The sequence below is a fragment of the Simochromis diagramma genome, unplaced genomic scaffold, assembly GCF_900408965.1.
Source record: "Simochromis diagramma unplaced genomic scaffold, fSimDia1.1 OVJJ01000208.1, whole genome shotgun sequence".
In the NCBI taxonomy this organism is placed as follows: Eukaryota; Metazoa; Chordata; class Actinopteri; order Cichliformes; family Cichlidae; genus Simochromis; species Simochromis diagramma.
In genome coordinates this window covers 4,240,643-4,256,232 of record NW_024386789.1, presented here as the reverse complement: position 1 = coordinate 4,256,232, position 15,590 = coordinate 4,240,643, and the positions used below count along the sequence as shown (strand labels likewise).

At 40.9% G+C, this 15,590-nt stretch overlaps 1 protein-coding gene across 5 annotated transcripts; it reads left to right on the top strand.

The window, feature by feature from the left end:
* Positions 1-1,987: 1,987 nt before the first annotated feature.
* Positions 1,988-15,355, top strand: brsk1a (BR serine/threonine kinase 1a). 5 transcript variants are annotated; one of them, XM_040023586.1, is made up of 19 exons: positions 1,988-3,391; positions 3,523-3,617; positions 3,889-3,974; positions 4,647-4,787; positions 5,046-5,162; positions 5,377-5,410; positions 6,422-6,490; positions 6,668-6,814; positions 7,433-7,464; positions 7,575-7,739; positions 8,240-8,337; positions 8,886-9,039; positions 9,191-9,251; positions 10,605-10,881; positions 11,098-11,146; positions 11,267-11,390; positions 11,665-11,918; positions 12,372-12,461; positions 12,753-12,870. In XM_040023586.1, exons 1-18 carry the CDS (start codon positions 3,307-3,309, stop codon positions 12,433-12,435), a joined length of 2,052 nt encoding a protein of 683 aa, XP_039879520.1. In that variant the 5' UTR covers positions 1,988-3,306; the 3' UTR covers positions 12,436-12,461; positions 12,753-12,870. The 5 variants fall into 5 exon arrangements, with proteins under 5 accessions (XP_039879520.1, XP_039879519.1, XP_039879517.1 ...); XM_040023585.1 differs by having other exon boundaries at positions 1,989-3,391; positions 12,741-12,850; XM_040023583.1 differs by having other exon boundaries at positions 1,992-3,391; positions 8,889-9,039; positions 11,708-11,918; positions 12,741-15,355.
* The last annotated feature ends 235 nt before the right edge of the window (positions 15,356-15,590 follow it).

The following is a 15,590-nucleotide window of genomic DNA, read 5'->3' as shown; positions in this document are numbered from 1 at the left end:
TAATATCTCTAAACCAATCATCTGATTTTGACAGTTTTGTAGAATATTATATGCCTAGTGCAGAGAAGCTGTAAATAAAATATCAGTCCTCTACCTGCAAAACTGTGGTTTCTGCAGGCCTTTAAATGCTGTCAGAGATTGGACATCCAATTATTTTAAGGATTCAGGGATCCATCTTTCAATGTTAGCTTGAGTTACACTCCTGACAGCCCATGTACATAGAGCCTTAGACCCAGATATTTAACATTTTATTATTCTTAAAATAAAAAGAAGATCTGGCTCAAAGAGTTTTATCAGTTTTGTAGACAGTTTTTTTTAATTTTAAATGCTAGAAAAAATTTAAAAGATCATAATTCCTTTTTTTTTAAACAGAAAAATAGTATTATTAGAAATAAACCTTTCTGATAATAATAAAATAATAAGTTCCATTAAGAACAGTAGGTTTCCCTTGGCATTGTTTCATGCAGATCTGAGGTGGTCAGGTGGACGTTTTATTTCGAACACACTGGAATAGAGATGGAATAACCCCAATATGGTTAAACAGCAACGTGTAAAAATGTCTTGCAAACTGATAATCTATTATGCATTATTATATTTTTTTTTTGCTCAAGATTATAAAAATAACTCCTCTGTGCACAAATGAACATTCATTTTGAATGCTACTACTACTACTAATAAGAAGAATATGATTTATATTATAATATGATATTAATTAACATCAGTGGCAATTGTAGCACACTTGTGGCACACTGAATTTCTCAAAACAGAAACAAGCTACACTGCACATGCTCATTAGGACTCTTTCTCTGCCGGTAGAAAAAAATGCAGTTAGATTTCTCCTGCAGAAATTTTCTAGGTCAAAATTGATTTGGATGTAAAAACGTAAGTTTTTTTTTGGATCTATAGTATTTTTATTCTACTGTCTAAAGTTTAGATGACTTAAATGTACTTCAACGTTATCTTTGTGTTATCGGTTAAAAAGTAACATCAGTGGATTGTGGTAAAATAGGTATTGCTTGGTAGAATAAAAGCTTGTAATGGGTGCCATATGTCATAAATAAATGTGAGTCATTGGGCTTAAATTGTAAGAAATACATTTTTCTTTCAGTAAAGAAAAAAATTCAGTAAAATCTTTGTGTAAATTTTAAAAATTGTGTACATTTTATTTGTAAGATAATTTCTGTACCATTTCTGTTTTTCTTCTGTAGAAACAGAAAGCTCGATAGTAGATAGCAAAAACACTTTACTGTCACTGAAATATTCATCTACTATGTAATTACTTTGGTGTAGTATGTTCATGTGAGAGGTGTTTAACAGTAGGAAAAGCAGTAAAACGTGTTATAATGCAGTTAAACGTCCAAAATCTGGGCCCTTTACATTTTTCAAACGTTTCCAGTGGATCTTACTGGAGTCTCTCCCAGGCTGATTCTGGCCCCCGAGCCTTATGTTTCATACCACTGATCTACGTGACTACTAAATTCATTCTGTTTGACATGCAGTTACTATGATTTTTTTTTCCCAGTGTTGATTAAAATATTTTAAACATGCCTTTGTAGTCACTAACTAAAAGTAGTCATACTATAATATTGACATGGTTTGTTTTATAATGGTTACTGTTTATTTTGTATCTTTCTTTAAAAAAAAAAATCAGTGCAACGAAACAGACACAGAATGATTGTTAAATGTTAGTATGTTTTGATAAAATTATCGACGCTACACTAAGTTGTGCACTTCAAATTTGACAGCTCATAGGAATAAATGATCAAATAAAACAGGACTCTCTAGATATCCCCTAACGAATTGCGTCTGTATCCGCTCCCTGCGTCCATGTATGAATAAAAAAAATAATAATGATAATGATAAATGTCGATGACAAAAACAGTAAAGGAGGTGTCCGCTGCAACTCCCGGGAGCCCACTGCGTGGCCTGTGCTGATGTGAATGCAGAGATAGGCGTATTTTGAGGAAGATGATCGGGAGGAGGAGGGCGGGGGAGGAGAGGAGACGAGAGGAGAGAGGATGGAGAGGGAGTGAGACCCGGATGCTGATGCGAGTGAGGCGAAGGAAGGAAGAGGGGAGAGAAAATATCGATTTACGGCAAGAAAACCGAAGGGAGTGTAATAGAAGGGGCCTTTACCCTGCGTGAACTGTCATCAGGAGCGAGGAGGGGGATACGGCAGCTGGTTATAGCGCGCCCATATCCGCGGATATCAGTGTGCGTGTGTGTGTGTGTGTTTTGCACCTGTATACCCGGCGGTGAGGGGAGGAGGACACGCCAAAGGAGAGAAGAGAAGATGCTGTGATCCGCTACTTGCAGGGATGTAGAGAGGGAGAGACGGGAGAGTCAGGGAGGGGGAGGACGGCGCTACGTTAAAAAAAGATGCTTGTTTTGCGGGGAATACGCGTTTCACCTCGAAGTATTGTGAGAATGCGGCGGCCGTGTAATAAATCGTACCGTTTGGCGAAGCCCAGAAACTTCAGGCGGTGTCGGTTTTTTTGACAGGCGGCGCGAGCGAGACGGCCGTTCGTCAAGGCGTTGAAGCTAAAGCTAGCCTCGCTGCTGTGTGGGAGAGCGGCGGCGAGGCTAAAATAGCATGTTGTTGGACCTGTGAAACAGGCCTGGCAGTGAGGGGAAAACAGTGATTTCATTTTCAGTGCAAGCATACACTTGACGTATTGGACGTTTTGTCCGTTTACTTAACTAAAAATAATATTAAGCGTAGGAAAAATACATGAATATTTTAAGGCAGACGTGAAAACCTGCTCGTTTTAAGGCTATATAAGGGTAACGTTTTCTCATTAACAGTCATATATCGCTAACGTCATACGTATAACAAGGTGTGAGTTATAGAAATAAGCTAATGTACATAAATAAGACTCGTTAGTTTGCCTACTTTAGAGTAGTGGTTGGTATTTAACACAGAAAACACCCTAAAAACTTAATGCCATGTCAGTTCCCCCCGCTTTATTCTACATATAGCAAGATGTTTTGTAAAAAAAAATAATAATTAAAAAAATAAACATCATGTTTACCGTGCTGTCTCGGTTTAGATGAAAAACGTCCACCCAGGTGTTGTAAATCAGCAGCAGTTTTCACTTCTATGGTTTTTTGTTTTTTTCACGTTCATGAAGTGACTTCAAAGAAAGTCCGTGTTACCGCTGACATAAAAAGACAGTCGTTCTAATTTGAGCATCGTCTTGTGTCCCACAGTAACTTCTGTGTAAGCTGTACAATATCACAGTAATTGCAATAACTACAGTGCAGTAAGTAGTAATAATTGTGTGTTAGCCTCCAGTTAAGAGCAGTATGAGTAAGGAACTGTCTCTAAGTCAGTCAGCTCAATATGTTGGGCCCTATCGACTGGAAAAGACTCTGGGGAAGGGACAGACAGGTGAGTATTGCCGAGTTGTTCATGAAATTAAAACTAGTGTTTTGTGTAGTGTTTAAACTGTGCGCTTTTATTCTACCCCCACCTGCCACCCTTCTTGTGTTTTATAATGATCTCTCTCATCCAATCTACAGGACTTGTCAAACTGGGGGTCCACTGTATTACGGGTCAGAAGGTAGCCATCAAAATAGTCAACAGAGAGAAGCTGTCTGAGTCAGTCCTGATGAAGGTACAGTCTGACGCTGTTGAAGGCGTTGCTCACAGTGACGTTAATGATGACACTTATATGTATATACATATACATATATATGTATATATATATATATATATATATATATAGCATGGTGTTTTAAGATGTTGACAAAATGTCCCATATTCACTATATTTATCTTCTGTATGAGTTAACAGTTAACCTCCGTTCAGATGTGTGAAAAACAACTCGCTCATGAGCCTCGCTTCAAAATCTTTCTCTCTCTATGCTTTCCCTTCTTTCTAACCAGGTTGAAAGGGAGATTGCCATTCTGAAACTGATTGAGCATCCGCATGTATTGAAGCTGCATGATGTTTACGAGAATAACAAATATCTGTGAGTTCCCTCTGCATTCAGAAAAAGCCTTTCTCTTTGGCTCAATGCAGTCTGCATGCTTTCTAGCTGCATACTAATCTTTGGAGTGGGATGAGTATAAATATTTCAAGAAAAGCTGTAATAATCTGCTGTCGTTACTGTAATTCTCACTTTTCCTTCATCCCCTACTTTTATTCTCAAAAGTCTGTCTTAATGAGGAGTATGTCTCAAATCTATTAATACCCTTACAAAACAACTGTTGGAGTAGACAGATGGGTTGTCCGAAAGTGAGTACAGCCTGAATATTGTAGTCCTAGTATCCAACATCATAAGCTTATTATATCAAACCATGGGAAGTGTCTAAGTTTAAATAGTTTTTTCTTAGCATCTTGTCTGCTTTTCACTACTTGCACCACTTTTCCACCAACGTGGTGCCAAACTAAGAACCTGTTTCCCACATTTTCACCAAAAGTGCAAACACTGATATCCTTTTCTGCGGGATGGGCCTTTAATTCTCTTCCTGTAGAAACTACATCAAACTTTTGCAGTGTTCGGTTCGGTCAAAAAAGTCGGTTGGTCCTCTAAAAGCACCAGGGCAGAACTGGCTCTGCGCTTGGTCCGGCACCACGTCAGTGGAAAAGCGTTATCAGAATCATAAGTTCAAATTACACTGTTGTCCCTGTTTGTGGACAGGTACCTGGTGTTAGAGCATGTGTCAGGAGGAGAGCTTTTTGACTACCTGGTTAAGAAGGGCCGGCTAACTCCGAAAGAGGCCAGGAAGTTCTTCAGGCAGATCATCTCTGCTTTGGATTTCTGCCACAGTCATTCCATCTGGTTGGTTTTTTGCACCGAGCTGTAATAACCGTGTTTGAGTCAAGTTCATATGTAGGATGTTGATTTAGGACTCATCTACTGACTTACAAAGCTATTTTGAGCGTTTCTTTTTAAACAATAAAACAGCTGTTGTCTGATGTACTAAATGAGTGAAACACATTATGATTGTGCAAACACATTTTCAGAGTCATGCAGTTGTATTTGATTTAAAGCACCATGTTGACAACAACTCTAACAGTATTGGTTGTATGTGTGTAGTCACAGAGACCTGAAGCCTGAGAACTTGCTCCTGGATGAAAAGAACAACATTCGTATTGCTGACTTTGGCATGGCCTCCCTACAGGTGGGAGACAGTCTGTTAGAAACCAGCTGTGGGTGAGTATCAACTCTGTGTGTGAGCTTCATGAACGATGATGTACATACATAAACAGGGTTATATAATTCAACAACTTGCAGTATGACTCTGTACATTTTAAAGGCTCCACGTCAGCAGAAAAATACAGCGTCTACAACACAGATCTATGACTTCTTTTATACAGTGCTCATTTTACTTTCACTAATATTAATGGCAAACCTTTTCTGATTTTAGATCACCACATTACGCTTGCCCTGAGGTTATACGGGTAAGTATCCAGCTCTTATTCTCTGTATTCTCAAATGTTCTTGTCTGAAATGTAAATAAAAACATTTTTTTGTAGAGAGATAAATCGCTCCAAAGGTACATGATCTAAACCAGGGATGTCAAACTCATTTTACACTGTGGGACATGTACAATCCACTTTGATCTTAAGTGTGTTTGATCAGTTAAACTCTGCTTTCTGAGAGTGTAAAGAAGTTAAATCACACATTTAATCTTAGAGATATTTTGATATTTAAAAACAAAGTGCAATTTCAACAATACAGTTTTTCTGCATGCTAAAGAAATGCTGTGTTGGGCTTAAATTGTAAGAAGTAAATATATAAAATTACAGAAACAGTTCTGTTAGTTTATTGCTCAGTCTGTGATTATGAACATTTTTGTTATTTGACAGAGCATCCTGTTTTTTTTGAAATGGTGAACCCTATGTAAAAATTGTACATTTCTGTAGTAGACAGTGAAAAAACAGGAATTTTCTGTCATTTAATTGTTTATCTTTTACTTATTTACTTTGGTGTAGTATGAATGGTTTTTCACAAAGCTGTTAAAAGTTTGAAAATACAATAAAAAGTCAAATTTATGCCCCCACATTTTCCATAGCTCTCCAGTGGGCCTGATTGGCGTCTTTGGCTGGCCAATTCTGGCGGCCGAGCCTTAAGTTTGACACCCCTGATGAAAACTAACCAGTAACATGACACTTTTAATGTTAAGTTCAGTCTGTCTCTTGAGTTGTTTTTCTGAACGTTCACACCTTTTAGCATGAGTAAATCTTTAGGACACTCAGCATTTAAAAGATTATCCAGTGTTGTCGATTCAAATCTGGCTTCATGGTATTTTTAGACTGAGTTTGACTAAATGGATTTTAGTGTTCCTTTCAGTGTTTTTCATCCTGAAATCAGCCTAAATCATCCTGTGACGGGTGCCAAGTTTTGTGAACCACTTTTGTATTGAAATGGCCGGCGATGAATAAAATCATAAGTGTTTGTGTGTTTGGCAGGGGGAGAAGTATGATGGGCGGAGAGCAGATGTGTGGAGCTGTGGGGTCATTCTGTTTGCCCTACTGGTGGTAAGTCTTTTACTTGTGTTTTCACAGTGCACTTTGGTCTTTTTTTAAAATCCCCTCGTCTTATGTTTTTTGCAGTTTTTTCTTACATCCCACGCTTGCCAGTGTTTTGTTTTTTTTAATGCAATCTGTTTTTTTGTTCCTTTCTTGTTTTTGTCTCTCTCTCTCTCTGCCCTACAGGGGGCCCTTCCTTTTGACCACGACAATTTACGCCAGCTCCTGGAAAAAGTAAAGAGCGGGGTGTTCCACATGCCTCACTTCATCCCCCCGGACTGTCAGTCCCTGCTGAAGGGAATGATTGAGGTCAACCCTGAAAAGAGGCTCACGGTATGAGACTGCTCACATTAGTCCAGACCTCAGATGCAGCATGCATTTACACCTGTTTTCAGTCACCCGCCTTAAACTGGGATTGCCTCTCCTTCTGTAAGATAAAATATATGTTTAATGGGACTGTTGCTTTTGGTACAAATAATTTTTGTCTCGATTCACTTTTAGATTATCCTTCTTGCCTTTCCTATTATCCTTTTTTGCTGGATCTGCACTCTAGCTGATATTTATGTGTGGCACAGTTGCATTTTGTATGTGTTTTATTGGCGCATTCATTGCAATACTGTACAGTCAGGAAGATGCATCGTAGTGGCAGCTGTTAAAGCATGTTTTGGGGACTTAACTGAGTCATCTAGAACTTGCTCAGTAATATTTCTAACACACACACACACAAGTGATTTTCTGATTAAACTTTCAAAAGCAAACATTGCAAAGTTGAAAATGTTTTTTATGATCCAGTTTAATGGGTAATATTCTGCAATCGTGAGATTTGTGGATGTTAAAAAAAAAAAAAAAAAAAAGTGATGTGAACTGTTTACACAGCACAGCTCTGTGGCCATCTGGCTGTTAACAGACTGTAGACACTAATGGCCCCATCTGCCCTATCACCCCTTACAGCTAGAGGCCATCCAGAAACATTCCTGGTATCTGTGAGTATACATTCGTTTTCTCATACGTGACTGCTGAAGTGATCGTATTTAATCATGTACAGTACATCTGTGTCATTCCTATGTGCTTCATTTTGTTTGACTCCTACTAGGGGTGGTCGTAACGAGCCGTGTCCTGAGCAGCCTCCTCCAAGGCGGGTTTGTGTGAGGCGAATCTTGTCCCTGACTGAGCTGGACCCAGATGTGCTGGACAGCATGCACTCGCTCGGTTGTTTCCGAGACAGAGTCAAGCTCACACGTGACTTGCAGTGTGAGGAGTAAGTCATTTCTTTCAGCTTCCAAACACGTTTGTGGTTTCTAGCGTCAGCTTGAAATGGCTGGAAAAATCAGAACATTTGTAGCATATAATATGCAATGCAGTCACAAGCATGTAATATTTCTTTCAGTGTATATTTTGCTTTTGCTGTTGCGTATTTTTTGTTGTTGTATTTTTTTCTCCTTTTAACACTCAGCCAGCATATTTGATGTTATGCAACCGATTAATATTGGCCACAAACATCCTATCTTGTCTTATTTGCCTATATAGTGTTGAGGTAGAGGAAGGAGTATGTGGCTTATTTTTAGCTCTTTTCCCATTGGTGTGATCAGTTAAATAAACTGATTGTGTCATGAAATCCATGTCTGCGTGACCGTGTGAACAGCCTACTAAAAGCTAATCGCGTGGCTGTGTGGCATCCATACAGATTTCCTTTTTAAATAAATATTATGACATTTTAGCATCTCATTCAATCTGTATTTTTCTCCCACCCCCCAACAGAGAAAACCAGGAGAAAATGATCTATTACCTTCTGCTAGACAGGAAAGAGCGGTACCCCAGCTATGAGGATGAGGACTTACCTCCGCGCAATGATGTAGGTCAGTCATTAGGGGGCAGGAGGGATCCACTCAAGAGAGGACGCTACAGTTATCGGTCTGAGACACATTTTACCGACTTTTTCAAGAGCGGTGTTCCTGTATGCTCAGTTCTCCTTCCAGTGAATTAGGGATTACTTGAGGTTATGATTTAAACACTATTAAGTTATAATTTTATTACTTGATGCACGGACTGCACTGACTAGCATTAGCATTAGAGATAAAATATACAGCAGTATGGCCCTTAATGTCCTTGTGTTGGAGTTTTAGTGTGTTTACCTGTTTCTTTAATACTATAAGTTGTCGCTGGCTTTTACCATGATTATACCAGCCTTTGCAGGACATCTGCAAGCTTTGTCTATGAGATAAAACTGGAAGGGACAGCAATTCTGTAAATGCAAATGAAGCTAAGTTTATCACAGTCACAGATGGCGCAGTGAGCAAAAGGCCTGTGAAAGAATTTTTCAGAAGAAATTCCTGAAGTGCGAAACACAGCACAAAGCTTAAAATTAAAACAAAATCTGTAATGAGTTTATGGTGGCGTTTCTCAGCAGACCCTCCTCGAAAGCGCGTCGACTCCCCTATGCTGACGCGCCACGGCCGTTGCCGTCCCGAAAGGAAGAGCCTGGAGGTCCTGAGTGTCACCGAACAAGGGTCTCCTACACCACCTCGCAGGGCCCTGGACACAGCTGCACACAGCCAGAGGTATAGCATGTTTTTCTTACACATATATAGTACATACACTCTGTATTCTGCAGAATTTGAGTGCGAGAATTCATTATCATACAGTTTTTGTTTTGGGGTTTTTTTTCTTGGGGGGGTTAACAGCCTATTAATCTTTGGGTCTCTTTGTCAGGTCTCGCTCAGTCAGTGGAGCGTCAACCGGTCTTTCCTCCAGCCCTCTCAGTAGTCCCAGGGTAAGGTTCTGTAAACCAACTTGTTCATACTTTTACTACATTATCTTTGAACACTATACCTGGATCCATAATAAAATGCTAATTTCTGGTAGTCTGCATTTATATTATTTAACTCCTGTCAGCAATATAGCTTTAAGTCCAGTCTCATATTTGTGTCCTGCAGTTCAGACAGCTGTCAGTGTCAGCAGGGTACTGTGTACATTTTAGCCTCATTGGGCAATAACAGCTCTGTAAACCAACAGTGGAAATGACTTCAGAGATAATGTTGACAGACTAGGTAGTAATTTAGTTTACTTCAATTCAGTATTACTCCTTTGCCAACTATTGATTCAGTATGTAACAATGCGGGTTTTTTTGCTGATGTCAGTCTCTACATGAAGCTGCTTTAAAAAAAACAAATATTCACTCCTCGCAACTCCATAAAATATCTTCTCAGTCATTTTTAAACATCATCACAACACAGGTCCCTTAAATGAATTGTCTCACCCAACAGGAGGCTTGCATTTGTTTTCTGTCTTCATGTCACTTTTCTTCCTCCTCATGCATGAGCTAGTTTTATATATGATAATTTGAACAATTTGACAGCTTAATTAGATGCTTTATTGGATAATTAATGGTTTGATTGTGCTTGAAAGTGTATAAAAACAGTCCCTAAAGGGTAAAAAAAAATACCTTAATTGGGAGCAATTACTCTATAGTAACACCTTCACTGCCACTGTCCTGTGTCACTGCATTCTTAACCCTGCCACAACTGTCACGAAACCCTCACTTTCAATAGATTTAAAGGGCGCGTACTAAAGACTGAAATGCACTAAATGAAAGACTTTATGATCGGCACTTAGAACTGCATTCGGCACTTTCACTCCTCACAAGATGCACTCTTCTGTCATTAAGCATGATATTCATTTCCATCCTTTCTCCATTTTCCATCCCTTCTCTTTCTTGTTTTCCATGTCTCCCACCCCCTCACCCTGACAAACCCCCACCCCCACCCCCCAGTCCTATCAGAGCCCCGTCTTCACTTTCAGCCAATCAGATGTCACCTCTGCCACCGCTTCCCCACTCACAAAGGAGTCCAAACAGGGAAGCACCACCACTCCTCGCTCAGCACGGGCTCATGACAAGCCCAAAGCTCCCCCAAACCCAAAGACCCAGACCTTGCCCACCAAGGGACCCGCCAACCGACCCCACCTACAGCCCATCAAATCCTTGCCTCTGCAAAATCCATCCTCCCGCTCGCCCTCCCCTTCCCCACTCCTGTCACCCATCCCCCGTTTCTTCTTCCCTTCCTCTTCTGTCCTAAAGTCAGTGACTAAGAGCTTCTACCCAAACTCTGCCCACTCTGTGCCGCAGGTCACTCCCCAGGGCTCTCCGTTGCCCACACCCTTGGGCACCCCTGTTCACCACCCTCACCACCCCTCCTCCACCCCGCCCTCCTCTTCCTCGTCCTCATCCTCCTCGCGGGCGGAGGGAGGGGGAGGGGTGGGCTCACTGTCGCTGACCCCACCCTCCAGTCCAGGAGGGGGGAGCGGCATGGCAGCCAGCAGCTCTGCCCATTGGAGGACTCGCCTCAATTCTTTCAAGAACAACCTCCTGGGCTCACCAAGATTCCATCGGCGTAAATTGCAAGGTCAGTCCTGCATGTTTGCTCTCATATTTTGTGGGAGTTATGCTTTTAGTGCGTAGGGTTATAGCTTCAGAAGATTTCATTACTTCTAATACACTGATTTCCTTTTTCAGCTTTCATCTCTGTAATCGCTGAGGATTATCTATAAGTTTTTCCTTTTGCTCCATTCTGTCAAATGTCGATTGCGGAATTTTTGTGTGTGCTTCGTCTCTCTCACAGTTCCTACATCAGAGGATATGTCCAGCCTAACGCCAGAATCCAGCCCTGAGTGAGTCCCAGCTCCTGGAGATAAATATTTGTTGAGGTGTCGTATTTTCACGGTATAAAGCCGTTTGTTTGCGCTGTCTGTGTCTCCTCATGCTGTGTATTTCTTTTGTCTGGCTACCAGGCTAGCTAAGAAATCGTGGTTTGGGAATTTCATCGGCTTGGAGAAAGAGGAGCAGATCTTCGTGGTGATCAGAGACAAACCGCTGAGCTCTGTTAAAGCTGACATTGTCCACGCCTTCCTGTCTGTGAGTGTCTGACTTGGACTGTCCTTCACGGCTCTCGCGATCAAAGCATGGCTCTGGCTGGATCTGACTTGTGCTCTCATACTGTACACACTCCATTTCTCTCATTATTTCAGTTTTCTCTTTATTTAATCTTTATTTGATCTTGCTCACTCGTGGCATGTAGATGGATCACTTTGCTTTCACCAATGGCTCACTCTTTCTCTCTCCTCTCCTCACCCTCACCCTTTGTCTCCCTATACTCACGTCGGTCCCCATACCTCTCCCGCCTCGTAAGTCTGTCGGTCTCTCTGCTTCTTCTCTGTCTCCCCACCACACAGATCCCATCCCTCAGTCACAGCGTCCTCTCACAGACCAGCTTCCGAGCCGAATACAAATCCTCCGGCGGTCCCTCCGTCTTCCAGAAGCCCGTCAAGTTCCAGGTGGACATTGCCTTTTCCGAGGGCGAGAGGGAGCGGGACAGGGAGAGAAACGAGAGGGAGGGCAGGAGGGAGACAGGAATTTACAGCGTGACATTCACCCTCATATCAGGCAAGTAAAGCAGATGCTAAAATTAGCTAATGGTGGAATGAAATGTTAAACATTTTGACAAAACTATGTCGCTCCCTGAAAAAATCTCAATTTTTGGAAATCTTCTCAACCGCTTCCTGCTTTGGAAAGTTATATGAAAGAATCAATAATACTCGTGTCAGCAAGTAAAGCTATAGCAAGATGAGGTTTAATAAGTAAAGGGGTTTAAGAGGGTTAATAAGTAAACCTTATAGTAAAATGCTCAACATTTCCTGAAATGTTTATGTTTTTGGGCAGTATTTTTAAGTTGAAACTGGGTTCTCATTCATCTCAGAAGTTTGGTTTGTTTTTACCAAATTGAGGGTTTTTCTCTGAAAATAACTTTGGATGTATAAAAAAAATCAGGTGACGTTAAGATCATATTATTTTGGAACAGTACCTACCCTAAGTTAAATGTGTGTGACTCCTCTTCAGGTCCGAGTCGCAGGTTCAGACGGGTGGTGGAAACGATTCAAGCGCAGCTTCTCAGCTCCCATGATCACCCACTGGTGTCAGCCCTATCTGGTAAGATTGCTTAACCACACAATACTTTTTCACACACTGCTGTAGAAATTCACCCTGTTTCACTTTTAGTCTTTGAGCTGATTTCTAGATCCATATTTGTTCTTGGAGCTGACTATAATAGCTTTGCATGATTCCTAGACTATAGTGAGCGAAGCATAGGGTGGAAGATTAGCTGCCACCTTAATCAGGTCCTTTCATTCACACCTGCATTTCTGCCACTGACCCGTGAAGCCTGTGGATTGTAAACATTCAGAGTGACTTTCCCGTTCTCTTCTCTTGATCCCTTCCCAGATGAGAAGAACAGTCGGCCCCACGGGACCCCCACCCGCCAAAACTCGAGGCGCTCCGAGGGTGGGGGCGACAGGTGCGAGTGGGGTGACCGAGCAGATGGCGGAGGCATAGGAGGCAGCGGGGGAGTTCTGCAGCGCAGAGGCTCCGCCAAAGAGAGAACCCGACTGCTGTCCTCCAACGGAACCCAATCCCAACCGTAGGATAGAAAGTTAGACTGCGCAGCAGGATGCCTGAACTACACCAGAAAGAAGACAGTGTAATTTCATCTCCAAGTATCCCTGCAAGCCATGAGCTACTCCTATTCTTCCTTGTCTAAGTTACTGAAGGTGCTTGACCACAGAGCAAGGATTGAGCCTTTTTCCTCCCCATCATGCACATTTTTTCCAACTCGAGATTCTACCGATCTTATGATTACCAGGATTCCTACCCTTAAATGAGAAACAAGTGTTAACAAACCGCCCTTTAATGAAAAAAAATAATAACAATACGTGAATGAGCAGTTTGGTATTCATCATAGGTACAGCTTCACAGATCAAACTAGGAATTTTGAAGTGCTAATGTGCATGCCAATTAGCGAATCAGCCTGCTCAAGGATGCTGATATGATCAGATAGGCTAGTCTACCATATCATCGTATTACAGTATCCAACACCAAAAAAAAAAGGAAAAAAAGAAATAACAGTCGTGTGATGGTTCTCGAGATTACTCCTAAAATGAATCGGTGCGCTCATATCACTATCAAGCAACATCTAAACCCGCCCACTAAAAAGAAATATGAATGCATCTCAGCAGAAGAATCCTAAAGAGTTAGCACCCTGCTGCCGCCCCAGTGAGTGGCGATGAGCTCAGTGAAGGTCCTGTTTTTCTCCAGCAGTGTCTCCTCCTAAGGTAAAGAAAACCAACAAAGTAAGCTAAGTAAGTGAATGTGAACAAAAAAAGATATTTTTTTATTTAGTTTTTATTTATGTTTACACATTTCTTTTAAGGATGTCAGTAGCACAGTGATCACAGTAAAGACAGCAACTGAGACACTCCACACAGTGTTTGACAGTGGAAGCTGCTTTTCCGACAGGCATTCATTCAGAGTTAAGTGTTTCGATTCTTTTATATTTGCTTTTTACTCAGAGACAATATGAAACAATGCTTCTAAGATTTTTGCATTGGACCCTCGTTGCTCTGAAGAAAAGTGTTTGAACAGAAATATGAACAGTAATATATGAAAGCTTTGTTTTGTCGTCACTATCCGTGATTAGCTTCATGAACCTCATCACAGCTGTTTGCGCCCAGATTGAATGAGAAGAGCATCACCGGCCTGTGGATCAAACAGAAACCGCCTTTCTCGTCAAGCTTTGTCTCCTGTTGCCATAGTATTCATATACTGACTCATGTCAAAATAAAGCAAACAAACAAACAAAAAAAGAAGATACACAGTAAGGAAATTCATCAATGGGACGTATTCATGATGCTGGACTTTAAAAAAGGTGTCAGCTTCTTGTTGAACAGGACTTCCTAACCCCACGCTCGTTATTTCAGTGTTCACCGACAAGCCAAGTATCCATCGCCGCACCCTTGCTCATCACTAAGAGTCGCCATTCTGCAAGCAGACGTAGCAACTCAAGGCAGTCACATATATTACTCCAGTACTCTATCAGACTAGTCGATGTTCATCACAGTCTTCCATACAGTGCAATATGCAACAAGAGTGCAGAAGGATTTCAGAGAGACACACAGTGCTACACTTTATTATTTTAATGTCATTTTTTCTAATCTGTCGATTTTTCTGTCTGTTGTTTATTTATTTATTTATTGATGGGGGGGGTTTGTCATGTATTTGTTTTATAAACTAGATTTCATGCCAACAAAATGTGTCAATAACAAACCCAAGAAACCCGTTCCTGTTCCTGTTATTTACTCTTTTTTTCCGATAGCAGCAGTTGCTCTCATCTCACGTCCCCACTGAGCTTTTGTCTGTATCTTGCGTTTCTGTGACTCACACTGATCTCTGGTAACTGGTATCTGTGTGCGAGACGGGTGGGTGGCGACTGAATGAGAGTGGGCTGAGAACTTTGCAGCGGATGCATTTTGAGGTAGTTACGTGTGGATTTTCCCGACTGACCCAGTGATTTTGAACTAACCAACACAGCCAAACCCTAACAGGCCTATGTTTTCTCTGTCACAAACACACATGAGCACATCAAATACTTGCTTGTTGGCTTTATCTCCTGTGTTAATGCCTTGTCTGTTTGACCCGTCTGTCCCGCTTCCTCACCTCTGTTTTGTTCCCATTGTCACAAGAAGAGAAACTGTATGGAGTTGTTTGCCTCACAGTCCTAAACACACTGATTGCTCACCTCATCTTTCACGTCACCTTCATTTTTCATTGACCCAACTCTGGCTAAGATTGTAAACTATTCTCCATCCATAAGGGTCAGTAGAATAAGGTGTTTAAAAAAAGAAATGTCTGTATCATAATTTAAATATAAAAAGTGCACTATTATAACTATTGCCTGTGATTAAAAAGAACAATTATGATTGAATTGATGGTCAAAATAAAGAGAGATCCACCTTATTGTTATGGTTACAGTAATAAACCCTAAATTCATATGTGTGTCTGTTTAGTTCCTGTGTAAAAAAAAGTGGCTTACTATTTGGAAGCTTTTCCTTTCTTCATGACAGTTTGTCGTGACACACTGTCACACAAACGGGAAGTGTAATGTCTTATACAGTAATTATAGAATAATATTAAAGATTCTTGTGACCTTCTGAAGTTAGAATACTCAAGGCAAGTTTGATGGAGTTTATAATCACATTTTTTTTTCAAATTTAAGCAAACCTTCAG

What these genes read in the sequence shown, in the direction of transcription:
- brsk1a (XM_040023582.1), top strand. Translation starts at nt 3,307, where the DNA reads ATGAGTAAGGAACTGTCTCTAAGTCAGTCAGCTCAATATGTTGGGCCC. An exon ending in TCTGGGGAAGGGACAGACAG is followed by an intron (nt 3,392 to 3,522) that starts GTGAGTATTGCC and finishes TCCAATCTACAG; the next exon opens with GACTTGTCAAACTGGGGGTC. An exon ending in ACCTCCGCGCAATGATGTAG is followed by an intron (nt 8,338 to 8,885) that starts GTCAGTCATTAG and finishes GGCGTTTCTCAG; the next exon opens with CAGACCCTCCTCGAAAGCGC.